General features: G+C 41.3%; 1 protein-coding gene across 1 annotated transcript in view; it reads left to right on the plus strand.

Moving 5' to 3' along the window:
• The window catches only part of LOC124777948 (succinate--CoA ligase [ADP-forming] subunit beta, mitochondrial), an 87382-nt gene extending 65685 nt beyond the window's left edge, over positions 1–21697 (plus strand). The window contains exons 8-9 of the mRNA XM_047253498.1: positions 11290–11409; positions 20486–21697. Coding sequence (XP_047109454.1) covers positions 11290–11409; positions 20486–20650 — 285 coding nt within the window. The 3' untranslated portion in view covers positions 20651–21697. The remainder of the gene's footprint in view (positions 1–11289; positions 11410–20485) is intronic.
• Positions 21698–24608: the final 2911 nt, after the last annotated feature.

Below are 24608 nucleotides of genomic sequence, written 5' to 3' on the forward strand. Positions count from 1 at the left end.
CAGGAGTCTACCCTTCTGGGCCTTCACCTCCCGGATGGCCTTTGCAAAGACTCGTTGATTCTTGCGGAACATCTTGCGACCCATTTTGCAACAGCATCACCCTCCTATCCGGCTGCTTTCCTTCACCAAAAACAGCGGGCCAAAGCTTCCACCTTATGTTTTACCCCTTGTCAGTCAGAATCTTATAACAAACCTTTTACTGAATGGGAACTTCTTTCCGCACTATCTTCTTCTCATGATACGGCCCCTGGCCCAGACTCCATTCATAACCAACTGCTTCAACATCTCAGTGCTCCACAACAGCAACATCTTCTCCGGCTGTTTAACCGTATTTAGCTCCAGGGTGACTTCCCTTCTCAATGGAGGGGTAGCGTTGTGGTTCCTGTCCTTAAGCCTGGTAAGAACCCCCTGTTTGTTGAAAGCTATCGGCCAATTAGTCTGACAAACATTAGCAAATTACTTGAACGAATGGTAGCCTGTTGGCTCAGTTGGGTCCTCGGATCTCGTGATCTATTGTCCCCTTCCCAGTGTGGCTTCCGAGAGGGTCTGTCTCCGATCGATCGCTTACTTTGCTTGGAATCTGCAGTTCGGCAGGCTTTTTCCCAACGCTGCCATTTGGTTGCAGTATTTTTCGACCTTCGCAAGGCCTAAGACACAGCTTGGTGCCATCATATCTTACTTACACTTAATGAGAGGGGTCTTCGGGGCCCACTCCCAGTTTTTATGTGCCAGTTCTTGTTTCATCGGTTGTTCAGGATTCGGGTTGGTACGCTTTTTAGTTCCCCATGGACTCAGGAGAATGGAATCCCACAGGGTTCTGTCTTGAGTGTGCTTCTTTTCCTCATTGCTATAAATGGACTTGTGGCCTCCGTCGGTCCTTTGGTCAACCCTGCTCTGTATGTGGATGATTTCTGCATTTGGTTTATTCTCTCTTCGATGGCGGGAGCGCCAGGGTGCTATACGACATTCCTCTGCGTGGACCCTCTCACACGGATTTCAGTTCTCTCCTTTCAAATCGTGGGTGGTCCACTTCTGTCGCTGTACTACGGTCCACCCCGATCCGGAGCTCTGTCTCAATGCATAACATTTACCTGTTGTCCACAGTTTCATGTCCTAGGTCTTTTCGACAACAAGCTCACTTGGCTGCCCCATATCAGACTCCTGAAGGTAGGATGTTTCCGTAAACTCAATGTCCTTCGCTTCCTTGCCCACTCCTCTTGGAGTGCGGACCATTCCCTCCTCCTCCGCCTTTATCGGGCTTTAGTGCTGTCTTGCTTGGACTATGGTTGTCAAGTTTATGGTTCGGCTGCTCCTTTTATACTGCACCTCCTGGATCGGGTCCACATTCGTGGTATCTGTTTGGCCACCGGTGCCTCCCCTACTAACCCTGTTGATAGTCTCCTGGTTGAGGCTGGGAACCCCCCCACCCCCCTTTCTGTTCAGCGGTCCCAGCTTCTGGTTTCTTATGCAATCGCTGTCCATTCCTCTCCCACTCATCCTTCCTATTCTATCCTGTTCCCAGACCAACGACGTTGCCCACCTTATTCTCGCCCTTGGGCGGCTGGGCTCCGCCTTGTGTCTCTTCGCAGTGATTTTGTAGCTTCCTTTCTGGATCTCCGCCGAGGTCCGAAAGATTCCGTCCCCCCCCCCCCCCGACGGTGTTCCGTTGTTTTTCCCGCCGCATTTTATTGGTGTTTTGGGATGCTATTGTGTTTTACACCGAAGGCTCTAAATCTGCTGATCGCATGGGGTATGCCTTCACATCCTCTGTTGACATGGAAAATCATCTCCTGCCAACTGCATGTGGGGTGTTTACTGTGGAATTGGTGGCAATTTCCCAGGCCCTTACCTTTATTTAGCAGTCCCAACTCAACCGTGTTTTGTCATGTACAGACTCAGTGAGCGGCCTTCAAGCTCTTGACTGGTGTTTTTTCCGCTATCCCTTGTTCTCGGCCATCCATGACCATCTCGCTGATCTTCATGCTGCTTGTTCTGTTGACTTCCTTTGGGTCCCTGGCCATGTGGGTATCCCAGGTAATGAGCATGCTGATCATTTGGTTGGGGGAGCAGTCACTTACCCCACACTCCCACCCTCCTTCCCTGTAAACCTTCCTGCGGCTGATTTATGATTTCGTATCAAATCCTACTTCACACAGTCAATTTTGGTGGAATGCTCCCTTCTTTTGGCTGTACTTTCTAAGTGCAGAATTCGCTGCACTTTACCTTCAATATTGGTGGATGATTCCCGGATGGTGAAACTGGTTCTCTGTTTCCTCCGTGAAAGTGGTTTTTATTTTCAGTTGTAAAGTTTTTTATCTCCATCTGGAGTAGGGGCAGGTTTGGGGTGTCTCACACTGTAAGCTGTGTTTGGTGATTCCTGACTCCCCTCCCTGGCCAAGATCCTCTTGTTCTCCCTTGTACTCTGTTTTTATCGCTTTTTAGATTTGATTAGTATCCTTTCACAATACGCCTTTTTACACTCTAGCGGTTGAACGCTTTTGAATAGCTGGTGGTCTTGCCTGTACTGCATCAGAGGTGGGATATTTCCCACCTTGGGGTTGCCCACTTACTGACTTCCCTCCTTTTGTTTTTACCATTGACAACACGAGTGCACTTTCAGGGTTTTTACCTTTTATCATTATGACTCTTCTGAGATATACATCTGTCCAAATGGACCACCTTTGAAACAAGGGACTAATGATCTTGCTGTTTGGTCCCTTCAACCTCAATCAGCCAACCAACCAAATGTGTAACCTGTGGTAGGGAAGCACATGAAGGTGATTGTTTACCTCCTTCTGCCTGCTGTATCAACTGCAATGGCGGCCATGCCAGCTCCTTTCGACATTGTCCCATGTATCGAGATGAGCGGGCTGTCAAAGAGATCCGGATAAAGGAAAATGTGCTTTACCCAGTAGCTCTCAAGTTAATGGCTAGTCGCAAACCCTGTGTTCTCCCATCTGGCACCTATAGTTCTGTTCTTGTTACCCTTCGCTCAATGAAGGACACGGCCACGCAGACACACAACCTCAAATTAAGTTCTGAGGTTGTGAAATCATCCACTGTCAAGATAGCACGCCATACCATACCCCCACCCCACCCCACCCCACCCCGCCCCCGCCCCCTGTCCAGCTACGCAACAGACTGTCAAACTCTCGCCTCAAGGGGCAAAGTCACCAGCTACACTACCGGTGGGCCGGAAGGGACAGAAGGAGTACTCCCATGCAGACTTCCTCCGTTCTTCCAGCCAAACAACACCAGAGTCTTCCTCTAACCAGAAAGGCTCAGAGTAGTCCACCAAAGGCAAACGGTCGTTTCCCTCGCCAACTCAAAGATCCTCTTCGACAGTGTCGCCATGTGGTACTTCAGCCCATCCGGCCTCTGTATAGCTGATGTGCACCACCCACTGTTTTTGAGCTTTGGACTCCACAGACAGACTGCACAAGCAAGCTGATGCTTCTGTGGACCCCATGGAGCAGGATCCTCCTGCTTCTGTGTCTAGCAGTTGCAACTTTCCACCGGCTGTCACTCAGCAGCCGCTGAGTTAACAACCCTACATCTCTTCTTCACCATGACTGTCCTCTAATGTAACGTTCGCGGCCTTCGGTCCCACAAAGAGGATTTATGGCTGCTTTTAGCATCACAGCATCCCCTTCTACTCTGCCTTCAGGAAATGAAATTGCACCCTCACAACTGCTTTGAGCTTCCACATTACTTATCGATTTTCCCCCTTCCCCTTCCCCTTTCCCCTGAGGTCGGCATTACATCTCTTGGGGGCGTGATGCTGCTCATATGAGATGACATTCATAGTCAACCCATCTTCGAGCTGTTTATTTATTTATTTATTTATTTATTTATTGTTCCGTGGGACCAAATTAAGGAGAAGTCTCCATGGTCATGTAACGAGTCAATACATGAAATTATAACACAATATTAGAAACAGATAAAATGAAATATAAAAAACATATTCAGGTGACAAGTCGTAAGTTTAAATAAAGAAAATCAACAATGTAACTCTGGAATTTGCTTAATTTTTTAGCTCTTCCAGGAGTTCCTCGACAGAATAGGAGGAGTGAGCCATGAGGAAACTCTTCAGTTTAGACTTAAAAGCGTTTGGGCTACTGCTAAGATTTTTGAGTTCTTGTGGTAGCTTATTGAAAATGGATGCAGCAGAATACTGCACTCCTTTCTGCACAAGAGTCAAGGAAGTGCATTCCACATGCAGATTGGATTTCTGCCTAGTATTAACTGAGTGAAAGCTGCTAACTCTTGGGAATAGGCTAATATTGCTAACAACAAACGACATTAAAGAAAATATATACTGTGAAGGCAATGTCAGAATTCCCAGACTATTGAATAGGGGTCGACAAGAGGTTCTCGAACTTACACCACATATAGCTCGAACAGCCCGTTTTTGAGCCAAAAATACCCTTTTTGAATCAGAATAATTACCCCAAAAAATAATACCATACAACATAAGCGTATGAAAATACGCGAAGTACACTACTTTTCGTGTTGAAGTGTCACTTATTTCAGATACTGTTCTAATGGTAAATAAAGCAGCATTTAGTTTCTGAACAAGATCCTGGACATGGGCTTTCCACAACTGCTTGCTATCTATCCGAACGCCTAGGAACTTGAACTGTTCCGTCTCGCTTATAATATGCCCATTCTGTCTGATCAAAATATTGGTTCTTGTTGAATTGTGTGTCAGAAAATGTAAAAACTGAGTCTTACTGTGATTTAGCATCAAATTATTTTCCACAAGCCACGAACTTATTTCATGAACTACATTATTTGATACTGTTTCAATATTACACACAAGATCCTTCACTACCAAGCTGGTGTCAACAGCAAACAGAAATATTTTTGAATCACCTGTAATACTAGAAGGCATATCATTTATATAAATAAGAAACAGCAGTGGCCCCAGCGCCGACCCTTGGGGAACGCCCCACTTAACAGTGCCCCATTGGGACTGAACATCACTACCACTCTCAATATTGCGGAGAATTACCTTCTGCTTTCTGTTCTTAAAGTAAGAGGCGAACCAATTGTAAGCTACTCCCCTTACTCCATAATGTCCAACTTCTGCAGTAATATTTTGTGGTCAAAACGTCAAAAGCCTTCGTTAAATCAAAGAAAACACCTAGCGTTCGCAACCTTTTATTTAATCCGTCCAAAACCTCACAGAGAAAAGAGAATATAGCATTTTCAGTTGTTAAACCAAACTGAACATTTGACAGCAAATTATGTGAATTTAAGTGCTCCAGTAACCTTGTAGATACAACCTTCTCGATAACTTTAGTAAACACCGATGGCATAGAAATAGGTCTATAATTGTCAATATTATCCCTGTCCCCCTTTTTATAAAGTGGCTTCACTACCGAGTACTTTAATCGGTCAGGAAACCGACCACTCCTAAAGGAAAAATTACAGATATGGCTAAGTACTGGGCTAACATACATAGAACAATACTTCAGTATTCTGCTAGATACCCCGTCATATCCATGAGAGTTCTTGGTCTTCAGTGATTTAATTATTAACTCAATCTCCCTCTTGTCAGTATCATGGAGGAGCATTTCAGGTAACAGTCTCGGAACACTTTTTTCTAAGAGCGCTATATGATTCCCTGTTGGGACTAGGTTTCTATTTAGTTCACCTGCTATATTCAGAAAGTGATATTAAATACTGTACATATATGCGACTTATGAGTAACACGGACATTCCCACTACGCACTGATTCTATATCCTCGACCTGTCTCTGCAGACCAGCCACTTCCTTTACGACTGACCTTGTGGTTTTAATTTTATCCTGAGACTTAGCTATTCTATCTGCATACCACATACTTTTTGCCTTTCTAATAACTTTTTTAAGCAGCTTACAATACTGTTTGTAATGGGCTGCTGCATTTAGATTCTGACTGTTTCTAACGTTTTGATATAATTGCCACTTTGTTCTACAAGATATTCTTATCCCTCTAGTCAGCCACCCAGGCTGCCTGTTTGTGCTAGTACCCTGTTTTGAACGTTCTAACGGAAAGCAACTTCCAAAGAGCACGAGAAAAGTCTTGAGAAAAGCATTATATTTATTGTCTACTGTATCAGCGCTGTTGCAGTTTGCCTTTTCCTTCCCCACCTCACTTTTTTCCTCTGTACGATTTATGTCCCTCTGTCATTCAGTGTCACCAGGGCAGACTTCCTTCAGCTTATTGGACTGCTACCTCCCCCATTTTTGCTACTCGGTGATGTTAATGCACATCATTGCCTTTTGGGGTTCTCCCTGTCAGAGAGGAGCCCTCTTGGCTGACCTTAACCAACACTGAAGCACCCACTTTCCTTTCTGACTCCTCGCACACCTATTCCCATTTGGACCTATCCTTCTGCACTGCCCAGCTTTCCCATTGTCTTGAGTGGTCCATTCTTTCTGACGCCTACTCAAGCAACCATTTCCCGTGTTTTATCCATTAGCTGACTCCTACCCCATCCACATGAACGCCAAAATGGCAGCTTACTAAGGCTGACTGGCGGCTTTACTCCTCCCTGGTGACCTTTGAAGAACAAGATTTCCCCAGTTGTCATGCCCAGGTGGAATATCTAAAAAACATTATCCTTACTGCTGCAGAGCGTTCCAATCTTTGCATTTACCTCTTTACCACATCATGTCCCAGTCCCTTGGTGGACTGGGGCATGCTGCAAAGCAATTCGCGCACAGAGACGTGCTCTCCGCATTTTTAATGTCATCCTGTGGTGGTGGTGAACTGCATTCATTATAAACAGATGTGTGCAGTGTGTCGTCATGTTCTTCGTAATAGCAAGAGTGTTAGCTGGATTTCATTCACTAGTCCTTTTAACAGTTACACCCCTTCCTCTGTTGTGTGGGTCAACCTCAGATGGCTCTCTAGGACCAAGATCCATTCCCCAATCTCTGTCCTGGCAGTAGCAGATGGTGTCATTGCAGGCCCTATTGCTATCTCCAACACCTTGGGCCACCATTTTACGGAAGTTTCAAGCTCTTCCCACTATCACTCTGCATTCCTCCATTGGAAACGAGCGGAGGAGGCTCGGGTGATACCCTTCTCTTCTCCAAATCGTGAGTGCTACAATGCTGCCATTACTGTGAGCGAGCTAGATCATGCTCTCAGTTCATCCTGATCCTCCACCCCAGGGCCAGACGCCATCCACATTCAGATGTTGCAGCACCTTTCTCTTGCGGGCAAGCACTTTCTGCTTAACACGTACAACCACGTCTGGGCAGAGGGCACATTTCCTGAGTGCTGGCATAGGCCACAGTCATCCCCATACCTAAGCCCGGTAAGGACAAAAGCCTTCCTTCCAGCTACTGCCCCATCTCGTACCAGCTAAATTTGCAAGGTGATGGAATGTTTGATTCATTCACTTCCTAAGGACACTCCTCCAGCCCAGCTCTATTGCCTTCAGTTTCACGACCTTCGCATGGAACTTCGCGATGTTGCCTTCTTATACACTGATGGCTCTCGGGCAAACCATGAGATCGGGTGTGCCTTCATCATTGGCACCCATGTCGTTTGCTGTCAGCTTCCGGTACAATACTCGGTATTTACAGCCGAGCTCTTCGCCTTGTAACAGGCTAGGGAGCAGATCCGGTGACACAGCCTTTTCAATTGCGTCCTCTGCTCAGACTCACTCAGCGCCCTTCAAAGTCTGTGTGTGCTGTACACCACCCATCCCTTAGTGCAGCAGGTCCAGGAAAACTGTCACTTGCTCACTCTTGGTGGAGCCAGTGTGATGCTTCTATGGGTTCCTGGTCATGTCTGTCTGCCAGAAAACAAGACTGCTGACACTACTGTCAAGGCTGCTGTCCTCATACCTGAGCCCACGAGTACCTATATTCCCTCCAATGATCTCTGTGTCGCTGTCTGTCAGGAGATGGTGTCTCTTTGGCATCGTCAATGGTCCTCCCTTCACTGGAATAAGCTCCGGCTTATTAAGCCTCTCCCAGCAGCTTGGACGACCTCCTCTCGGCCTTGCCGCCAGGAGGTCATTTTGATTAGGCTGCATATTGGGCACTGCCTTTTTAGCCATTGTCACCTTTGATAAGTGGTGCTTCCCCACCACTTTTTACACATTGCACTCAAGGTTTAACTGTCTGCCACTTCATGATGGAATTCCCATTTTCTAACCGTTTACGTTCCCACTTGGGTTTGCCATCTTTATTTATCGCCGTTTTAGCAAATGACGCGCAAGCCATCGACTGTGTTTTACTTTTTTATCCACCAAAGCAATATGGCAAAGGCCATTTAATTTTTAGTTTTGGACCTCCGTTCCTGTTTGGTGTCTTTTTTAGCCCATTTTCCACATGCCTGTTCTTAGCTGCCTTCTATTATGTCAATTGGGACTAATGTAGAGTCGTTTTTAACTCCGCTCTCTCTTCGTGTTCTCTAGTTTTGACTTGGGCGTGTATGACCCCAGTTGTTTTTTGTGGCCTGAAGCAAAACAAAACCAAAACCTAGCTTCCTTGCCAAGCTTTCTGCATATGAGATGGCAATAGCTCTCCTTACAGACATCCTCAGGTCATTGCACATAGATACCATTCTGAATACATTGGTACAATTAATAGTGCAGCATACCTGAAGAGTCACTTCTATTTAAAATTAGTGACATAAAAACAACTGGCTGAGTGAGATGACTAATTGGCTGACAGTGTGCTGTTCAAATAAAATTGTGGAGAAGCCACAGGTCGCATACACTTTCCATTTATGACCAGAGACCCTCATCAGATAAGAATGTATTCAGAACTGTGGCAAATTACAGTGTGTTAAAACAGCGTAAAATACAATAAAGATTTAACTTACAACACATTAACCCTCACTCGTAATAGCCACTGCCCTCACATTAAATGTAAATGTGTCTGTACAGCTCCAATGTCACACATCAAATGGAGTAAGCTGACTGTGTTAAAAGTTACAGTTAACTCAATGGCCAAGTACATTCAAAGATAAACCAGGACGGCAAGAGCATTATTGATGCACACATTGTTTGGAAACTACAGAGTTGAGATTGATGCAATACAAAAAAGTTGCGTAATTAAACTGTGGGAAACAACTGCCACTTTTATGCGTGTTAATACACATACTGTATGGCTGAAATTCTTAACTAGGTACTAAAATATGTTTAACCCTTGAGCAGGTGCACCTATGTGTAAAGTGCGGCAATGCAAATAATTTTGGTACTGTTCCATTGTTGTTTCACAATTGCGAGCCCATACCTATTCTTCATTATTGCTTTGCTTTAGCCAAAACATTGATAAATTGTGTTGTCATACATCCAAGTGAGCAGCAGTAATATAAAATAAACAGTAACGTAGGTGAGAAAAATTTTATGATCCATGCAAGAAAATGACCTAGATTACGAGCTAGCACCACAGTCCCACAATGAGGCAGTTGCCTAAGAGGTAATTAGTAATTGAATGATTGGTTGGCTTGGATCTGATGCAACTGCACTGTTTAATGCTTTGACCGGGTCACTGCTGTGGAGTAACACCTGTCTGTGGCAACAGAGTGATATAATGAAAGTTTATTTTATCGTTGTTTAGTTAAAGTTAAATTGAACTGTGATTTTGCATGTACCTGTTTACCTTGGTAATATATAGACAGCTATTCTTTACATGTTTACGAAGCGTGCCACGTGCCTGCTCCTGTTGTAAAAAATTACTCACCTGCTACATTAATTTACATATGTTGTGCTAATAACATATTATTAATCCCATTTGACTTATATTGTTAATACCATTTGACTTAATGTATAATCAATCCACTAGGCATAGTTAAACGTGCCAATCATAGGTAGTGACTTGATTCCTCTTGATTTTATGGCTCATTAGGGTATAATATATACAAATGTAGGTAGCTACACATATATTTGGTAATGATTGTGCTTAGGTTCTAAATTTGAACATACTGTAAAATGATTTTAAATAACTTACACAATGTCTGTTTTGATGTAAGAGTATTATTGTGTGCTCGTGGCTGTATTAAAACAGAAATTGGATAAAACTGGAATGACCTCAAGTGACAACATCGTATGGTACTGTGTTTGTGGGTCATCTAGTTGCAATGTATCTGCTGACTTCCATATTATGGGTATAAAAATGCACCAAAGTATTCATATTTAAGCAAGAGTGCAAGTACTAAGAACAGTCATAATGGCACTGACAGTATCATAAACATCTCTCTTCCTCATTGGTTTATTAAATAACTGGTTGGGTATTTCAGATGTGTTAATGTTCGTAAAAGTACTGTTTGTTCCCCACCTTTCTATGCTGAAATGGTTGTTTTTCATTGCAACAATCTGTGAGGTATCTTCCCACCAATATGTGTGTTTATTAGGGCTCTTATGCTCATCCAATAAGAAATGATGTCTTCCTGGTTTATCTTTGAATGTACTTGACCATAGAGGTTATACTAACTGTCACACAGCCAACTTGCTCCATTTTATATTGGATGTTGGTGTTGTACATATGTAATATGTGTCCAGTGGCCACCAAAAGTGTGACTTACTGTGTTGTAAATTGAATCTGTGCTTTTATTTCATTTGATGTTGCTGTAACATATTGTTATTTCCCACAGTTCGGATCATTCTTGCACCCAACTATTGAAACTGGCAAGAAAAGGAAATTATGTGCTATATGCTTAAGATTGTTGTTCCCCTACAGGCAATGCCTGTTCTAACCAAACTGTAAAAGAGCATTGTTTATTGGAAGAATAGATTTCATATCCATACCTAGCAAAGATGTTTTAATGTTATCTTTGGTTTCATGTGTCTCTCCTGGTAACTCTCTAGTTGGTTTCTTTTGTTTAACCCAGTATCTTCCAACTTAGCATGTGTTCCACCTTTAAAGCCTTGATATTGACAAAGTTCAAGTAAACTGCAGGTGTGACAAAAATTTAAATGCTTATTTCATCTCTAGCTTCAAAAAGTTTTAAATAGTGCTACTTGAGGTTTCTTTCCTGTACATGGTTTATCACCTGTCTATTGTGTGGGTTTGCAGTTCCTCGCAGTTTCCTATATTTATCTTTCCCTTGAAATTGCAATGATTTAAATTTATGAAAACTTAAGATCAAACAATTGTAATTTGATTCCCACTTGTCATCATTGAACCAATCATTGTCTCAGCGATTGGTAAGAAGATGCCCCCCCCCCCCCCCCCCCCTCTTTCTTTAACTCGAGAAGTATGATAGATCTTTTTACTTTTTATGTATTCTGTTAGTGCAAAATTATGTGAGGTGTGATGGATTAAATTTTTAATTCTAGGTTCATGCCATCTTGGTCAACATCTTCGGTGGAATAATGAGGTGCGATGTCATAGCAGAAGGTATTATAGCTGCTGCTAAAGAGCTTAATCTTCGACTTCCTATCATCTGCAGGCTACAGGTATGGAACAAGTTGATCTACACACACTATTTGTCAAGATTACACTGAAACAAGAGAGCAAAGAAGGGGAAAAAAGGTTACAAAATGTAGGAGACTAATAGAGATACAAATTAACAAAGAAATGCTAAGAAAAGGAGAGAGAATTGCAACTAACTCTCTCTCTCTCTCTCTCTCTCTCTCTCTCTCTCTCTCTCCCCCTCTCTCTCCCTCTCCCTCTCTCTCTTTCTCTGTGTGTGTGTGTGTGTGTGTGTGTGTGTGTGTGGGGGGGGGGTTGTAATTCCTGTCTGAGGAGGCCGTAGTAAAACCTTCAGCATACTAGGCAAGTGATTGTTCATTGCTGCATGTGCATTGCCCATGGGATGGCCAGACTGTGGGAGAGACTTCGGTGGGCAAAGAGGATGGCAGCTCTTCAAATGCAAGTACTGTGGATCATTGGTGAACATGACGTGGACAGAGGTGTGCATAAAAGAGGCTGAGGAGAACAAGCTGAAGTGGATGAGAGAGCAAGTATTTGTGTTCTGGAGAAACGAGGATACGGTATCTTGGCTCTGCTTCCGTATCATGAAGATATAATCAGTGAACTTGAACTGAAAAAAGTTTGGCATTTTGTATGGTTAGAATGGTTTCTTGTAGATGGTCCAAAAGCAAGTGGACCTGGATGGGTAATATAAGTGTGTCTATGGCCAAACCATGGGTTTGTGTTGAGTATCCTCACCTCTAAAGGAAAAATAATTGTGCAAAAAGATGTAGCATGTGAGGTGTAAGTTTTTCTATGCAGTAATGTGATGAGGATGGTTGTGAGGCAGTGAAAGAAGTGGTGTTCAAGTCTTTGATATGCAAAGCTAGGCCATGGGCTTGAAGGTATTGGTCAACAAGAACCAAGAGCTTTCTGTGGGAATACAAGAATCAGCTTCAGTGGGGTGTCCAGGATCGTTAAGTTTCTATATACAGGGAAGCATTTAGTCGATGGATATGTAGTGTTATAACTGGGGGGGGGGGGGGGGGGAGGGAGAGTTTCCAGCTCAGAAAAAGGATGTGTTGAAAATGTAGTGCTACATTTTCAGACTTGTTTATGGGCTATCTATGGCTCAACACTTCAACTGTATGATGAATTGTTACTTCTACATCTTCCTCCATTTATATTGCACCACCAGCTTTTTGTTGCCTTATTTATTTACCAAAATGGCTTCTTTCTATTGTATCCTGGTGATGTCCATTCATCGTGTTGCACATCATTCCCCTTATTATACATCTGCATCTTTCCTTATGTTTTCTTTCCCTTAATATTACTGCTCCCTCTAGAGTTTACCACCTTCTTTTACCTCCAGTATTTCACTACAGTGTATACCAATACTTATCTCTCCCCAATGTAATTTACATTCCACTTTATCCCCCTGTATTGATATATCATCCGAAATTGATCCCTGTTCCATCTGTCTTATCAGTCTAAAATATTATTCTTCTATCCCTGGTTGAATCCCAGTCCCACATCCTGTTTGTTCCTTAAACACTGTATAACCCATTGAGTTCCTCTCCTACTATCCACCCCCAAGACCTGAACCATAATAATTCCTCATCTGTTGATGTCAACATTCCTTTCACAATGAACTTTAAATTGCCAGCATTCCACCAATTCATGTCCCTCAGTAACTTAATACTAGAGAAACAAATCTCCATTCTTCCTCCTCCTCCTCCTCCTCCTCCTCCACCACCACCACCACCACCACCACCACCACCACCACCCCTCTGCATGATATTGCCTATACCCTATTTCCCAAATTGAAACACTTACCCTCCATCATTTGGAAGAGCGCTACATGCACACCCCACAAAATTTCATCAACTTTCTGACATCCTGCCCCTGCCTTGGAGTACTACTGCCCACCAGTACATATCCTATCCCCAATCACTCCCCTCGTTAAGATCAAGGGCTTCCAGTTCCCTGCTTCCTGACCTTTTGCATCCACCACTGTGATGGCTACCCATTTTGACTCCCACATAGAATTTCAGCTCTTTTTGACAGACACCTGCCACCCATTCACTGCAGCCCATTTTCCCAAATTATATATGCAGATAATTTGTTTTCAGTCTCTCGTCTCCACCCTGCTACCACCTGAATCCTGACTTATCACTGTTCATGCCAGTTCTCTGTATACCATACTCTCCAGGTTTGTGGGTTTGCCACTAACAAATATTACCTCTCCCAGTGTCCTGCTGACTCCAGAACCACATTCTCATTCCTTGTAAGCCTGACAAACTATTTCCTTACAATAAATTTGTTTCCATGTGGGATCCACCTTGAGTGTACAGAATTTTGTCTTCTTTTACCCAGACACATTTCACTGAAGTTACAGTATCATCAGTGTTTCTTATTTTTTTTCTATTAAACAACAAGAGAAATTTCCTTCACTGTATATATAATCTGCAAACAATTTCCCATGCCATAGGCACACGTCCCTAATTGTCTGATCACACCCATGAACCACTTACAGAGGAGCACCCTCTTATCAACGAGTATCAACCCAGACTGGAGCAACTTGTCCATATTCTTCACCCGGTTATTAACTGCTACACTATGTGATCAAAAGTATCCAGACACCTGGCTGAACTCGGCTGGGTTGGGGATTATCTCTGCCCAGGGACTTGGTGTTTGTATTGTCCATATCACTTCATCATCATCATCATTCGTGACAGTGGCTCTATTGGACTGTGTAAAGAATTGGACTGTGTAAAAATTGGGACTTTGTACGGGTGCTGGACTTTGTACAGGCGCTGAAGACCACACAATTGAGTGCCCCACAAACCGATCGTCGTCATCACCTGGCTGAAAATGACTTAAAAGTCTGTGGCGCCCTCCATTGGTAATGCTGGAATTCAGTATGGTGTTGGCCCACCCTTAGCCTTGATAACAGCTTCCACTCTCACAGGCATACGTTCAATCAGGTGCGGGAAGGTTTCTTGGGGAATGGCAGCCCATTCTTCACGGAGTGCTGCACTGAGGAGAGGTATCAATGTCGGTCGGTGAGGGCTGGCATGAAGTCAGCGTTCCAAACCATCCCAAAGATGTTCTATAAGATTCAAGCCAGGACTCTGTGCAGGCCAGTCCATTACAGAAATGTTATTGTCATGTAACCACTCCGCCACGGGCCGTGCATTATGAACAGGTGCTCGATTGTGCTGAAAGATACAGTCGTCATCCCCAAATTGCTCTTCAGCAGTGGGAAGCAAGAAGGTGTTTCAAACATAAGTGTAGGCCTGTGCTGTGACAGTGCCACACAAAACAGCAATGGGTGCAAGCCCCCTCCACAAAAAACATGACCACAATATAACATCACTGCCCCTATATTTTACTGTTGGCACTACATGCGCTGACAGATGAAATTCCTGGGCATTCGCCATACCCACACCCTACCATCGTATCACCACATTGTGTACCGTGATTCATCACTCCACACAACGTTTTCCCACTTTTCAATCGTCCAATGTTTGTGCTCCTTACACGAACTGAGGCGTCATTTGGCATTTACCGGCGTGATGTGTGGCTTATAAGCAGCCGCTCAACCACGAAGTCCGTTTTCTCACCTCCCACCTGTCTGTCATAGTACTTGCAGTGGATCCTGTTGCAGTTTTGAATTCTTGTGTTGACATAAGGGATGTGTCTAAAAAACTAAATTTACATATAAAAACAAAGTGAGGTGACTTACCGAACGAAAGCGCTGGCAGGTCGATAGACACACAAACAAACACAAACATACACACAAAATTCAAGCCGGATTTCTCCCCAAATGAGAACGTTTGGAGCATTATGAGCAGGACCCTCCAACCAAGTCACGATTTTGACAATCTAATGTGTCAGTTTGACAGAATTTAACACAATATCCCTCAGTAGTACATCCAACAAAGGTTATCAGTGTTAAACCGAATAACAGCTTACATAAGGGTGTTAGGTGGACCAGTGCTTTATTGACTTGTTTAGTCTGTGAAGCTCTTTCTCTTAAATAAACTGTCCAGTTTTTCAGAAATTGTAAAAAAAAAAAAAAAAAAAATTCGTCACATGTACCAATTTCTGTCCTGTTTGCGTAATTCCTTTGTGGTTTCTTTTATATCACTCTCCAACAGTTGTAATAGTCAATTCAACATTAGCAGTGTTAACTTTAGACAAGTTGCTGATCTTCAACATTTCGTTTAATGATACACACTTTTTAATATGAAAGTGAATTTTAATGAACATTTGTTAACTCAAAATTAATATCTACAAGATACGCACACACTAACTCGGGAACTTCGCGTTTTGTGGGCAAGTGTTCTACCATTTGAGCTACCCAAGCATGACTCGCACCCTGTCCTCACAGCTTTAGTCCTGCCAGTACCTCGTTTCCTACCTTCCAAACTTCACAGAAGCTCTTCCGCGAACCTTGCAGAACTACCACTCATGGAAGAAAGGATATTGCGAAAACATGGCTTAGCCACAGCTGGGGGATGTTTCCAGAATGAGATTTTTCACTCTGCAGCGGAGTGTGCGCTGACATGAAACTTCCTGGCAGATTAAAACTGTGTGCCAGACTGAGACTCAAACTCGGGGACCTTTGCCTTTTGCGGGCAAGTGCTCTACCATCTGAGATACCCAAGAACAACTCACGCCCCGTCCTCACAGCTTTAGTTCTCCCAGTACCTTGTCTCCTAGCTTCCAAACTTCACAGAAGCTCTCCTGCAAGGACGGGGCGTGAGTCGTGCTTGGGTAGCTCAGACCGTAGAGCACTTGCACGAGTCTCAATTTTGCACACAGTTTTAATCTGCCAGGAAGTTTCATGTCAGTGCACACTCTGCTACAGAGTGAAAATCTCGTGAAGTTTGGAAGATAGGATAGAGGTACTGGTGGACAGGTCATGAGTCATCCTCAGGTAGCTCAGTTGGAGGAGCACTTTCCTGCGAAACACAAAGGTCCCAGGATTGAGTTCTGGTCCAGTATGCAGTTTTGATCTGCCATGAAGTTTCATATTGAGTGACAAATCACTGAGTAGCTCAGTGTTCCCATAGTGGCACTTATTTGCAGGAAGAAAGACAGTGATAATCACCTTTTGTACTTGGATGGCTATTGCCACATGGTGAATTGTGAAAATTTATTATTATTTGATCAGTGATTAATTTTGAAATGGAATACAAAATTCACTTGCTGTTAGTATTCTCTGATATTGTTACATCAGGAATTTTTAATTATTCCAAGAGCTCTGTAACTGTTTGTTAAAATCATTGTAAATGAAACCACAAGAGAAGTTAACTGCCAGTAACAGGAAAACTGCTTCAATAAATGGAATAGAGAAAGCTCTGCTTTGCGTTTTTAGTAATCTTTTTTGATTAACACTGCCCTATTTACACTAAGTACTTGCCTCTGGACTCCTTTAATTATGGGTTGCTGTTAAATGGCATTGCAAAATGTAGAAATTGCACCATTGAAAAGGGAAAAATAATGCATTAAAAGAATATACCTTCATATAAGTAGATACGGTTCAAATATTTACCATAATTGCATAAAATGACATGAAAATGGTAAAGAAAAGAATTTTAAGTGTCCTAGCAGTTGAGTTGTATAGTTACTTGTCGTCTGCATTCACAGAAACAGTAAGGGAATGATGAAAAGAAGGCACATGAAATTTAGAATGTTTTCTATGATATGATTCTAATTAATTTTGATATAGTTAACCTCAGAACACTCTGTGTACCAGAGATCAACATTGCAGTCCTTGCACCATCATCTGTTCTCCCTCCTGATGGACTTACCATTTATTTTTCCCCCTCTGTCTGAAGGAACTTTGCAAAAGCAGGTTGTGTTGATATTGTTTACAGTAGGTGGAACTCTCTCTGGAGAGTGATGTAGAAATGCCTTGTCAATTTGTATGGATGAAGAAGCTTGTTGTAGAAAAAAACCTTCTCCCTTTTCAGCCAGTTTCTTGTCAACTGTGTAATCTACCAGAGATACATTTCTTGAATGGAGACTGCAAACCTTTCTTGTTTTCTCGTTACTGTTCCCACCTCACATGTAGCTTAAATGCCTCAAAATGTCCAAAAGAGTTTGGTTGAAGTTAGTACTTACATAAATAAAACGCTTTGCAAAACTTTTCTGTACAAGGTACTGAACACTATATTTCAACATCCCCTGGAGAACTGTGTACACTCCACATTTTTAGCATGCTTCTTGTTGCTGAATTGCCGATAGGATAACAATTGCTGTAATATTCACTAAATTTGTTTCTCATACACACACTAAACCAAACCCTACCACATCAGACACATTGCTTATATGTTGTAATGTTAATCTCTCAATGAAAACTGCTTTGACATTTATTGGCAAAGAAGTCAGGTAATGGGTGCATTTTATGGATCAGGTCATGCTTTTCTTTTTGACAACATTTGTAACAGTCGTTCAGATGTAACAGTGTCATCAAAATGTAACATGTACAATGTGGCACAAAATCGGTCATGACTCAAAAATTCACACAAAAACCTTGCATGTAAAAACAGACCTCTTGATAAATAAACAGTTTTCACAGTTGGAGGACATATACATGAAAAAAATTGAAAAAGAAGCCATTTTTTTTTAAACTTCTCTGCAGACCACTTACTTGACAGAGCTCATTGTAGTGTGTCATAATATTTAGTTAATGCAGTTGTATTACAAGTGTACCAGTGACTTTCACTTTTAATGTCTTGGATTGTACAGTCATAAAAGAAATGAGTAAAATAACAAACTGCTCTCTGCCATTGGGGAAATTTGTGAATATGCCCATTTGTTCCTGGAACATTGGCATGTGTGACTGATCTTACTCTTGATTATCACACTTCCGTTAGAAGTAGTAGGATTATTAGGTGCTGCAGATACTGACTAAAGGTCTGTACCATCATCTGCATAGAGAAGGTTTGCTTGTGTCACTAGTAGGAAGACAAAAACAGATACACTGTGGTGAGCATTGTTCACAATATACGATGTGGCACTAAACTACACTCATGCTCATAAATTAAGGATAATTGCAGAACGTGGTGCCACACAACGTGGCACTACACAAAACTGGGAACACACGACACAGATCTGCAAGTCGACGCAATTGGTGATAAGTTGGGAAAACCATCCCGAAACACATATGCTGCAAAACGCCACTGTTTTCTGCGCATGTGCCCCGACATCAATATGGCATACGATCACCAAGCACATGTACACAGGCTGCACAACGGGTTGGCATACTCTGGATCAGGTGGTTGAGCAGCTGCTGCGGTATAGCCTCCCATTCTTGCACCAGTGCCTGTCGGAGCTCCTGAAGTGAAGTGTCCTAGGGGTTTGAAGACAGGTAGCGATATGTCGACCGAGAGCTTCCCAGATGTGCTCGATGGGGTTTAGGTCTGGAGAACAGGCAGGCCACTCCATTCGCCTGATGACTTCTGTTTCAAGGTACTCCTCCACGATGGCAGCTTGGTGGGGCCGTGCATTATCATCCGTCAGTAGGAAGGTGGGACTCACTGTACCCCTGAAAAGGTGGACATACTGGTGCAAAATGATGTCCCAGTACATCTGACCTGTTTCAGTTCCTCTGTCAGACATGCAGGGGTGTACATGCACCAGTCATAATCCCACCCCACAGCATCAAATCAAGACCTCCATACAGTTCCCTTTCAAGGACATTAAGGGGTTAGTACTGGGTTCCTGGTTCACGCCAGATGAAAACCCGGTGAAAATCACTGTTCAGACTATACCTGGACTCGTCCGTGAACATAACCTGGGACTACTGTTCCAATGACGATGTACTGTGTTCCTGACACCATGCCTTATGCGCTCTCCTGTGACCAGGAGTCAGAGGAATGCACCATGCGGGTCTCCAGGCGAATAAACCATGTCTGTTCAATCATCTGTAGATTGTGTGTCTGGAGACAACTGTTCCAGAGGCTGTGGTAAGGTCTCGAGCAAGGCTACCTGTAGTACTCCATGGCTGTCTGTGGGCACTGATGGTGAGATATCGGTCTTCTTGTGGTGTTGTACACTGTGGACGTCCCATTCTGTAGCGCCTGGACATTTTGCGCTGGAATCGTTGCCATAATCTTGAGATTGTGGTACAGAGTGCCCGTGATATGACCTGCTATGTTTGACCAGCCTCCAGTTGCCCTAGTATTCTATGCCTCATAATGTTATCCATGTGTGTTCTCTGGGCCATTTTCAACAAACAGTCACCAATAGCATGTTTGAAAACGTCTGCACATTTACTCACTGCACCGTACTCTGACATGCACCGACACACCTCTGTGTATGTGGACTGCTGCCAGAGCCACCGTGTGACGACCGCAGGTGAAATGCACTGCATGGTCATACCCCAAGGTGATTTAAACCCGCAAACCACCCACCAGAGCATTGTTTCACTTGTTTCGCCATGTATCAGCATTATCCTTAATTTATAAACATGAGTGTACTAGCTTGACAGACATCTGAATACAGCACACACCTCACTTATCAGTCATATTTTCTTCTGTTTTTGATCATCTGCATATAAACTATCATTTATCTTTAACTTTGCCAACGCGCTGCAAATCATACTTATTTTTGTACGTGCTTGCATGTGAACTACAGTGGACTTGCTCTTTGCAGCTCTAAATCACTATTGGAGAGATATACTCAGCAGGTGGAATCCTCTGGGAACATAACAAGAAACTGTTTCTCTATTACAAGACAAAGTGGATTTTGTAACACATTAAACATAAACAAAATAGCAGGAACACTTTCAACTCGAGAAGATAAAAGCCAGTTTGGAGTGCAATAATGCATACATCTGTGTGGTGTCTTGGCATTGTCAAGAATTTTTAAAAAAACTAGCATCCAGTTAATAATATCAATATTTTCGTCACAGCCTTCTTAATATTTGTTTGCTGTGTAGCAATGTTCTGATTAAGTTGTTAGTATCACTGCAAGAGTAAAAGTACTCTAACCATTGAAGATAATTTTGGCCGAGTCCATAAATGGTAGCAGTTAACTTAATAATATGTTCTTATATTTGTTAGTATTCCAGTATCGGTATTTTATGCTGCGTAATTTTTTCAGGGTACAAATGTGGATGATGCAAAAGTTCTGATAGCAGCATCGGGATTGAAGATCTTGGCTTGTGATAATTTAGAGGAAGCTGCAAGACTTGCTGTGAAACTGTCCAACATTGTCAGCCTTGCGAGATCGGCAAAACTAGATGTCAATTTTGAGATTCCCCTGTAATAAGTTTAGCTACTTAAGTTTTTCTTTTTTATTTTGTTTTTACTTTATGAACAAATGTAGACCACATTTAATTTAGGTAGCTCTTAATATATGCAGTGTGGCTTTTATAGCTGATAGAAGGCTGTAGTAACATTTGTAGAATTGATTTGTTATTTTATGTATTGTACTTTGTTACTTATTTAAAAGTATTTTATCTGAGCTTACAGATCATAGTAAATACTCTGCATGCTTGGTTTAAGCTTTGCTTTGCTTCGCTTCAGATTATGACTGGACTTTTAAGAAATAAGCAGCTGTGTGTCTTGAAATACTATTTGAATTGCTTATAAACTGATGTACCCAGGATAATATGTCATTCACAGCAGGCAAGAACTAGGGAAGCTGGTGCAGTTTTTAGTGCAGAGATTTTTATTTGTCTATTGTTTTGACTGATGGCACACCAAAATGGAATCTCAACTCTGATATTCAGAATTAAGGTTCCATTTTCAGAAAAGTATGAGAAAACATGATAATTGTAACATTCAACTACTAGTAAATCACATTTTCCCTTAGTTGATGTCGTGGACAGTACACTTTTGCCATGGAGGGTTTAACACAATAAATTGTATATGAAATGCTTTTGGTCGGAACTTTGTTTGCTTCGTAAGTTAGTGTATCCTTTATTTTGATAATGTTGTGCTTTTAATTTATTTGTTTGCAAATATTTATTTATTTAATGTAAATAGTGTTGAGATATTGAACATTACAGACACTCATTGACACGTTTGCTATATCTGATTTTGCCGTATCAGAGGTATTTAGTTTTTATGATTAATTAATTTTACTTAATTTTTACTTATTTGAATGACAATTATATACCAAAGTTTTGAGCTTGAAATCTTTTAGCAGAGAATAATTTCAGCAGAAATGTGCTAGATGCTGTGCTTTTATTTGGTTTGTTCTTCAGTGGAGAGACCATTGCAGCATAAATGGCTGAAAAAAAAAAAAACTGTGTTTAGTGTTTGCTATATTTATATGCAGTGATAGTGACAATTCAAAAATTGTGACTTACAAGACACTTTGAGCTGTTTAATTACAACAATAATTTATGGTAAAACAGAACAGAGATAAATTTTAGCTGGTGCATAATATGAAAATGGGCATATATGCAATAAGTGGCAAATGTATTAGGTCCCGAATAAGCCAAGTTTGCACTTCAAAAGAAATTACCACCATCCACTCACAGAATACACTTTTCTGCGTCTCACTGGAATTACAGTGACTACATCTAAAGACTTCTTGAGTGGTTTAGTATTGTGTACTAGATGTCAGATACACTTACTAACATAAACAGTTGATGAATCTTACTTTCAGAAGAGCCTGAAACATGAACATATTTTCAAGGAGTTTTTGTGAATTAGTGGCACAGATGTATAACAGGAAAGATTTTATGGTCAAACATAGTTCCTATGGTTCGGGTAATGCTTATTATAAGTCATCCGATCAGTTACTGAGAAGTCAGTGAATGAATGCTTTAAGTTTAGAAACTGTGTTAATCACATGCTCTTCAGGGACAGGATTCTAAACTTCCTAAGAAAGCAGTAATGCTTCTAAATGTGTTTCATGACAGCTACAAAAGTGAGAGCTCCCTGCAGTTAACAAAAATAACTTACGGAAAGATTGTTATTTGATATTATATCTTTTTCAGTTGCAACATTTTACTAGGCCAATTAAATTTGAAAAATGAACTGTATGAAATTTATACCCTTGTGTTTTAATAAATGTAACAATTTTCTGGTAACACCTTAAATGTTCATGTTTGATGAAATGGATTTGAGTTTATTAAATGTTTGATGATTTCTTTATAAATAATACATGCCCTGACTGGTAAAAAAAAAAAAAATAAAAAAAAAGACATTTTAAATAATTTCCAAAATATAATTTTGATTAGTTTCGTTCACCATTGTAACAATGGAAATTTGGCAAAATGATGTTGCCATCAGGCTATCACTGAAGTTAAATAATCTTTAAGTTTCTGTAAGTGGCTATTCATAATCATGCAAGTTTAAAATTTTTGTTCATTCTCCTTTTTTCTTCTCTGAAATGTATTGATTGTCTTGTTTAAGAGGGAGGAGTTTGTATAAAAAGGAGAGAGTATTCACGGGTGGAAACTTAAAACTTAATAGAAATGTTTTTTAATTACATTTCAGAAGCATGATTGGTTTATATTGTAGATTCTGGAAATGCTAATGATTTCTCATATATCCTTTGATATCTGTAAAAGTTGTAAGCAAGTTTGTGTACAAGCTTCTCTTTATGTTGGTGATAGAAGTATTTTACTTATGTCTCCAGATATGTGAGGTTGACATAATGGAAGTGGGTGGCACTGACACAGTGGGTATAGCACTACAGCTTCAGGAAGAGGCGCTCAGTTCACTGTCAGGATATTTTGTTTAAGTTGTGTTTGTTTACTAATTGCTTCAGGTGAATACTGAGTTGATTCAAGAAAACTTTCCTTGCCTGATAAAGTGTATTCTACAATGATTGTGACATGATATGGACTTAGTCATTAGCTGCCAAATCCAATGTTTCTTACTGATTCTGCAGTATTAATGGCTGGCTAAAATGAACCTCATTCGCCAAATCAGCCTGATTATAAATCACCATAAAAGTTTGTTGTCTGTTGTAACACTTGGTTTTTGATGTTCGTGCTCCCAGATTACTCTCTTCCTCACTCCCTCCCTCCCCAGAAATATTGCCATGTGGCAGGTTGCTTGTTATTATGGATCCTCATACCAAAGAAAAAAGCTTTCAAATTTTTTTGCATTATATTGTATAAATAGCTTTATATACAGTGTTACTTTTAGTGTCTTCATACCCCATACATCAGTAGTTGCATTATCTGAAAATCCGTTGTGTAAGCTGCAGGAGTGAGGGAGACTCTCTCTCACTACACAAAAGGTAGTCCATCTGTATTGTGAAAGAACTTAACGGAGCATGAGAGTTTTATAATCAAATTTTCACATTTTTTATAGTATACTGTGCATCCCAAACATCTTTTCTGTACTGCCAGTGTTGTCTTACAGATGATTATATGTAGTTCAGGATTTTGATAACAAGTGGTCACAGGTTTTTGTGGTGTATGTGCAATTCTGTTTTACACTTTGGTAAGCTGTTCTTTGTTTTCTTATCATCATGTTGTTTGTCTTCAAAAGGACTGTTCATTTTTATAACATAAATGTGTAGTTGGTTACTGAGACTCCCATGAGAAGAGCAATGTTTTATTATTAGACTATAACCGCGCAAAGAATACATCTTAGTCTAGCACAGGGTTTCCCAAACAGTGTGCCATGGGAAAACTATTAATAATATGACATTTTTCCCAACATTTGGGGGGGGGGGGGGGGGGGGGGGAGGAACTGGATGTTCCATCAAAGTACTAGGATTCTCAAAGTGTCCAGTCAGAGGAAAATTTTGGGAATCTCTGGTCTAGCAACATTTCTTACAGCTCTAATAACAGTACATAACTCTTCTCATGGTGCCCACGTTATAGATCTGATTATGATGAGCAGTGCTTAGTAACTATAAGTTTTCTTAGTTATATTTCATTTTTATTATTTGTTTGTATTTTTCCCTTTCTCATATTTTGCACCATGATTGATGTTTGCTAACATATAGTGGTGAACCACCCTTAGTTAACTTGATGGAAGTAACAACACAGATAATATTGTGTAAGACATTCCCCTGTAAGTAGTATCAGCTGTGTAGCACTAATATTATTTTCAAGAATTTAATAATTGTTTTGTGTCATTATTTTCTTGACTTCTTGCAGCAATGGGCTACCGTATTGTGACAAATGAAAAATTGGTTAAGAAGACAGTTTAATTCACGAATTCATTCATTCAATATTGTTGTGAAAGAGACTGTGATCAATTTTATCCTTTTTCCTTCCTTGAAATATTTCCTTTGTGAAGACCATAAT

Source organism: Schistocerca piceifrons, chromosome 2, assembly GCF_021461385.2.
Source record: "Schistocerca piceifrons isolate TAMUIC-IGC-003096 chromosome 2, iqSchPice1.1, whole genome shotgun sequence".
Taxonomy (NCBI): domain Eukaryota; kingdom Metazoa; phylum Arthropoda; class Insecta; order Orthoptera; family Acrididae; genus Schistocerca; species Schistocerca piceifrons.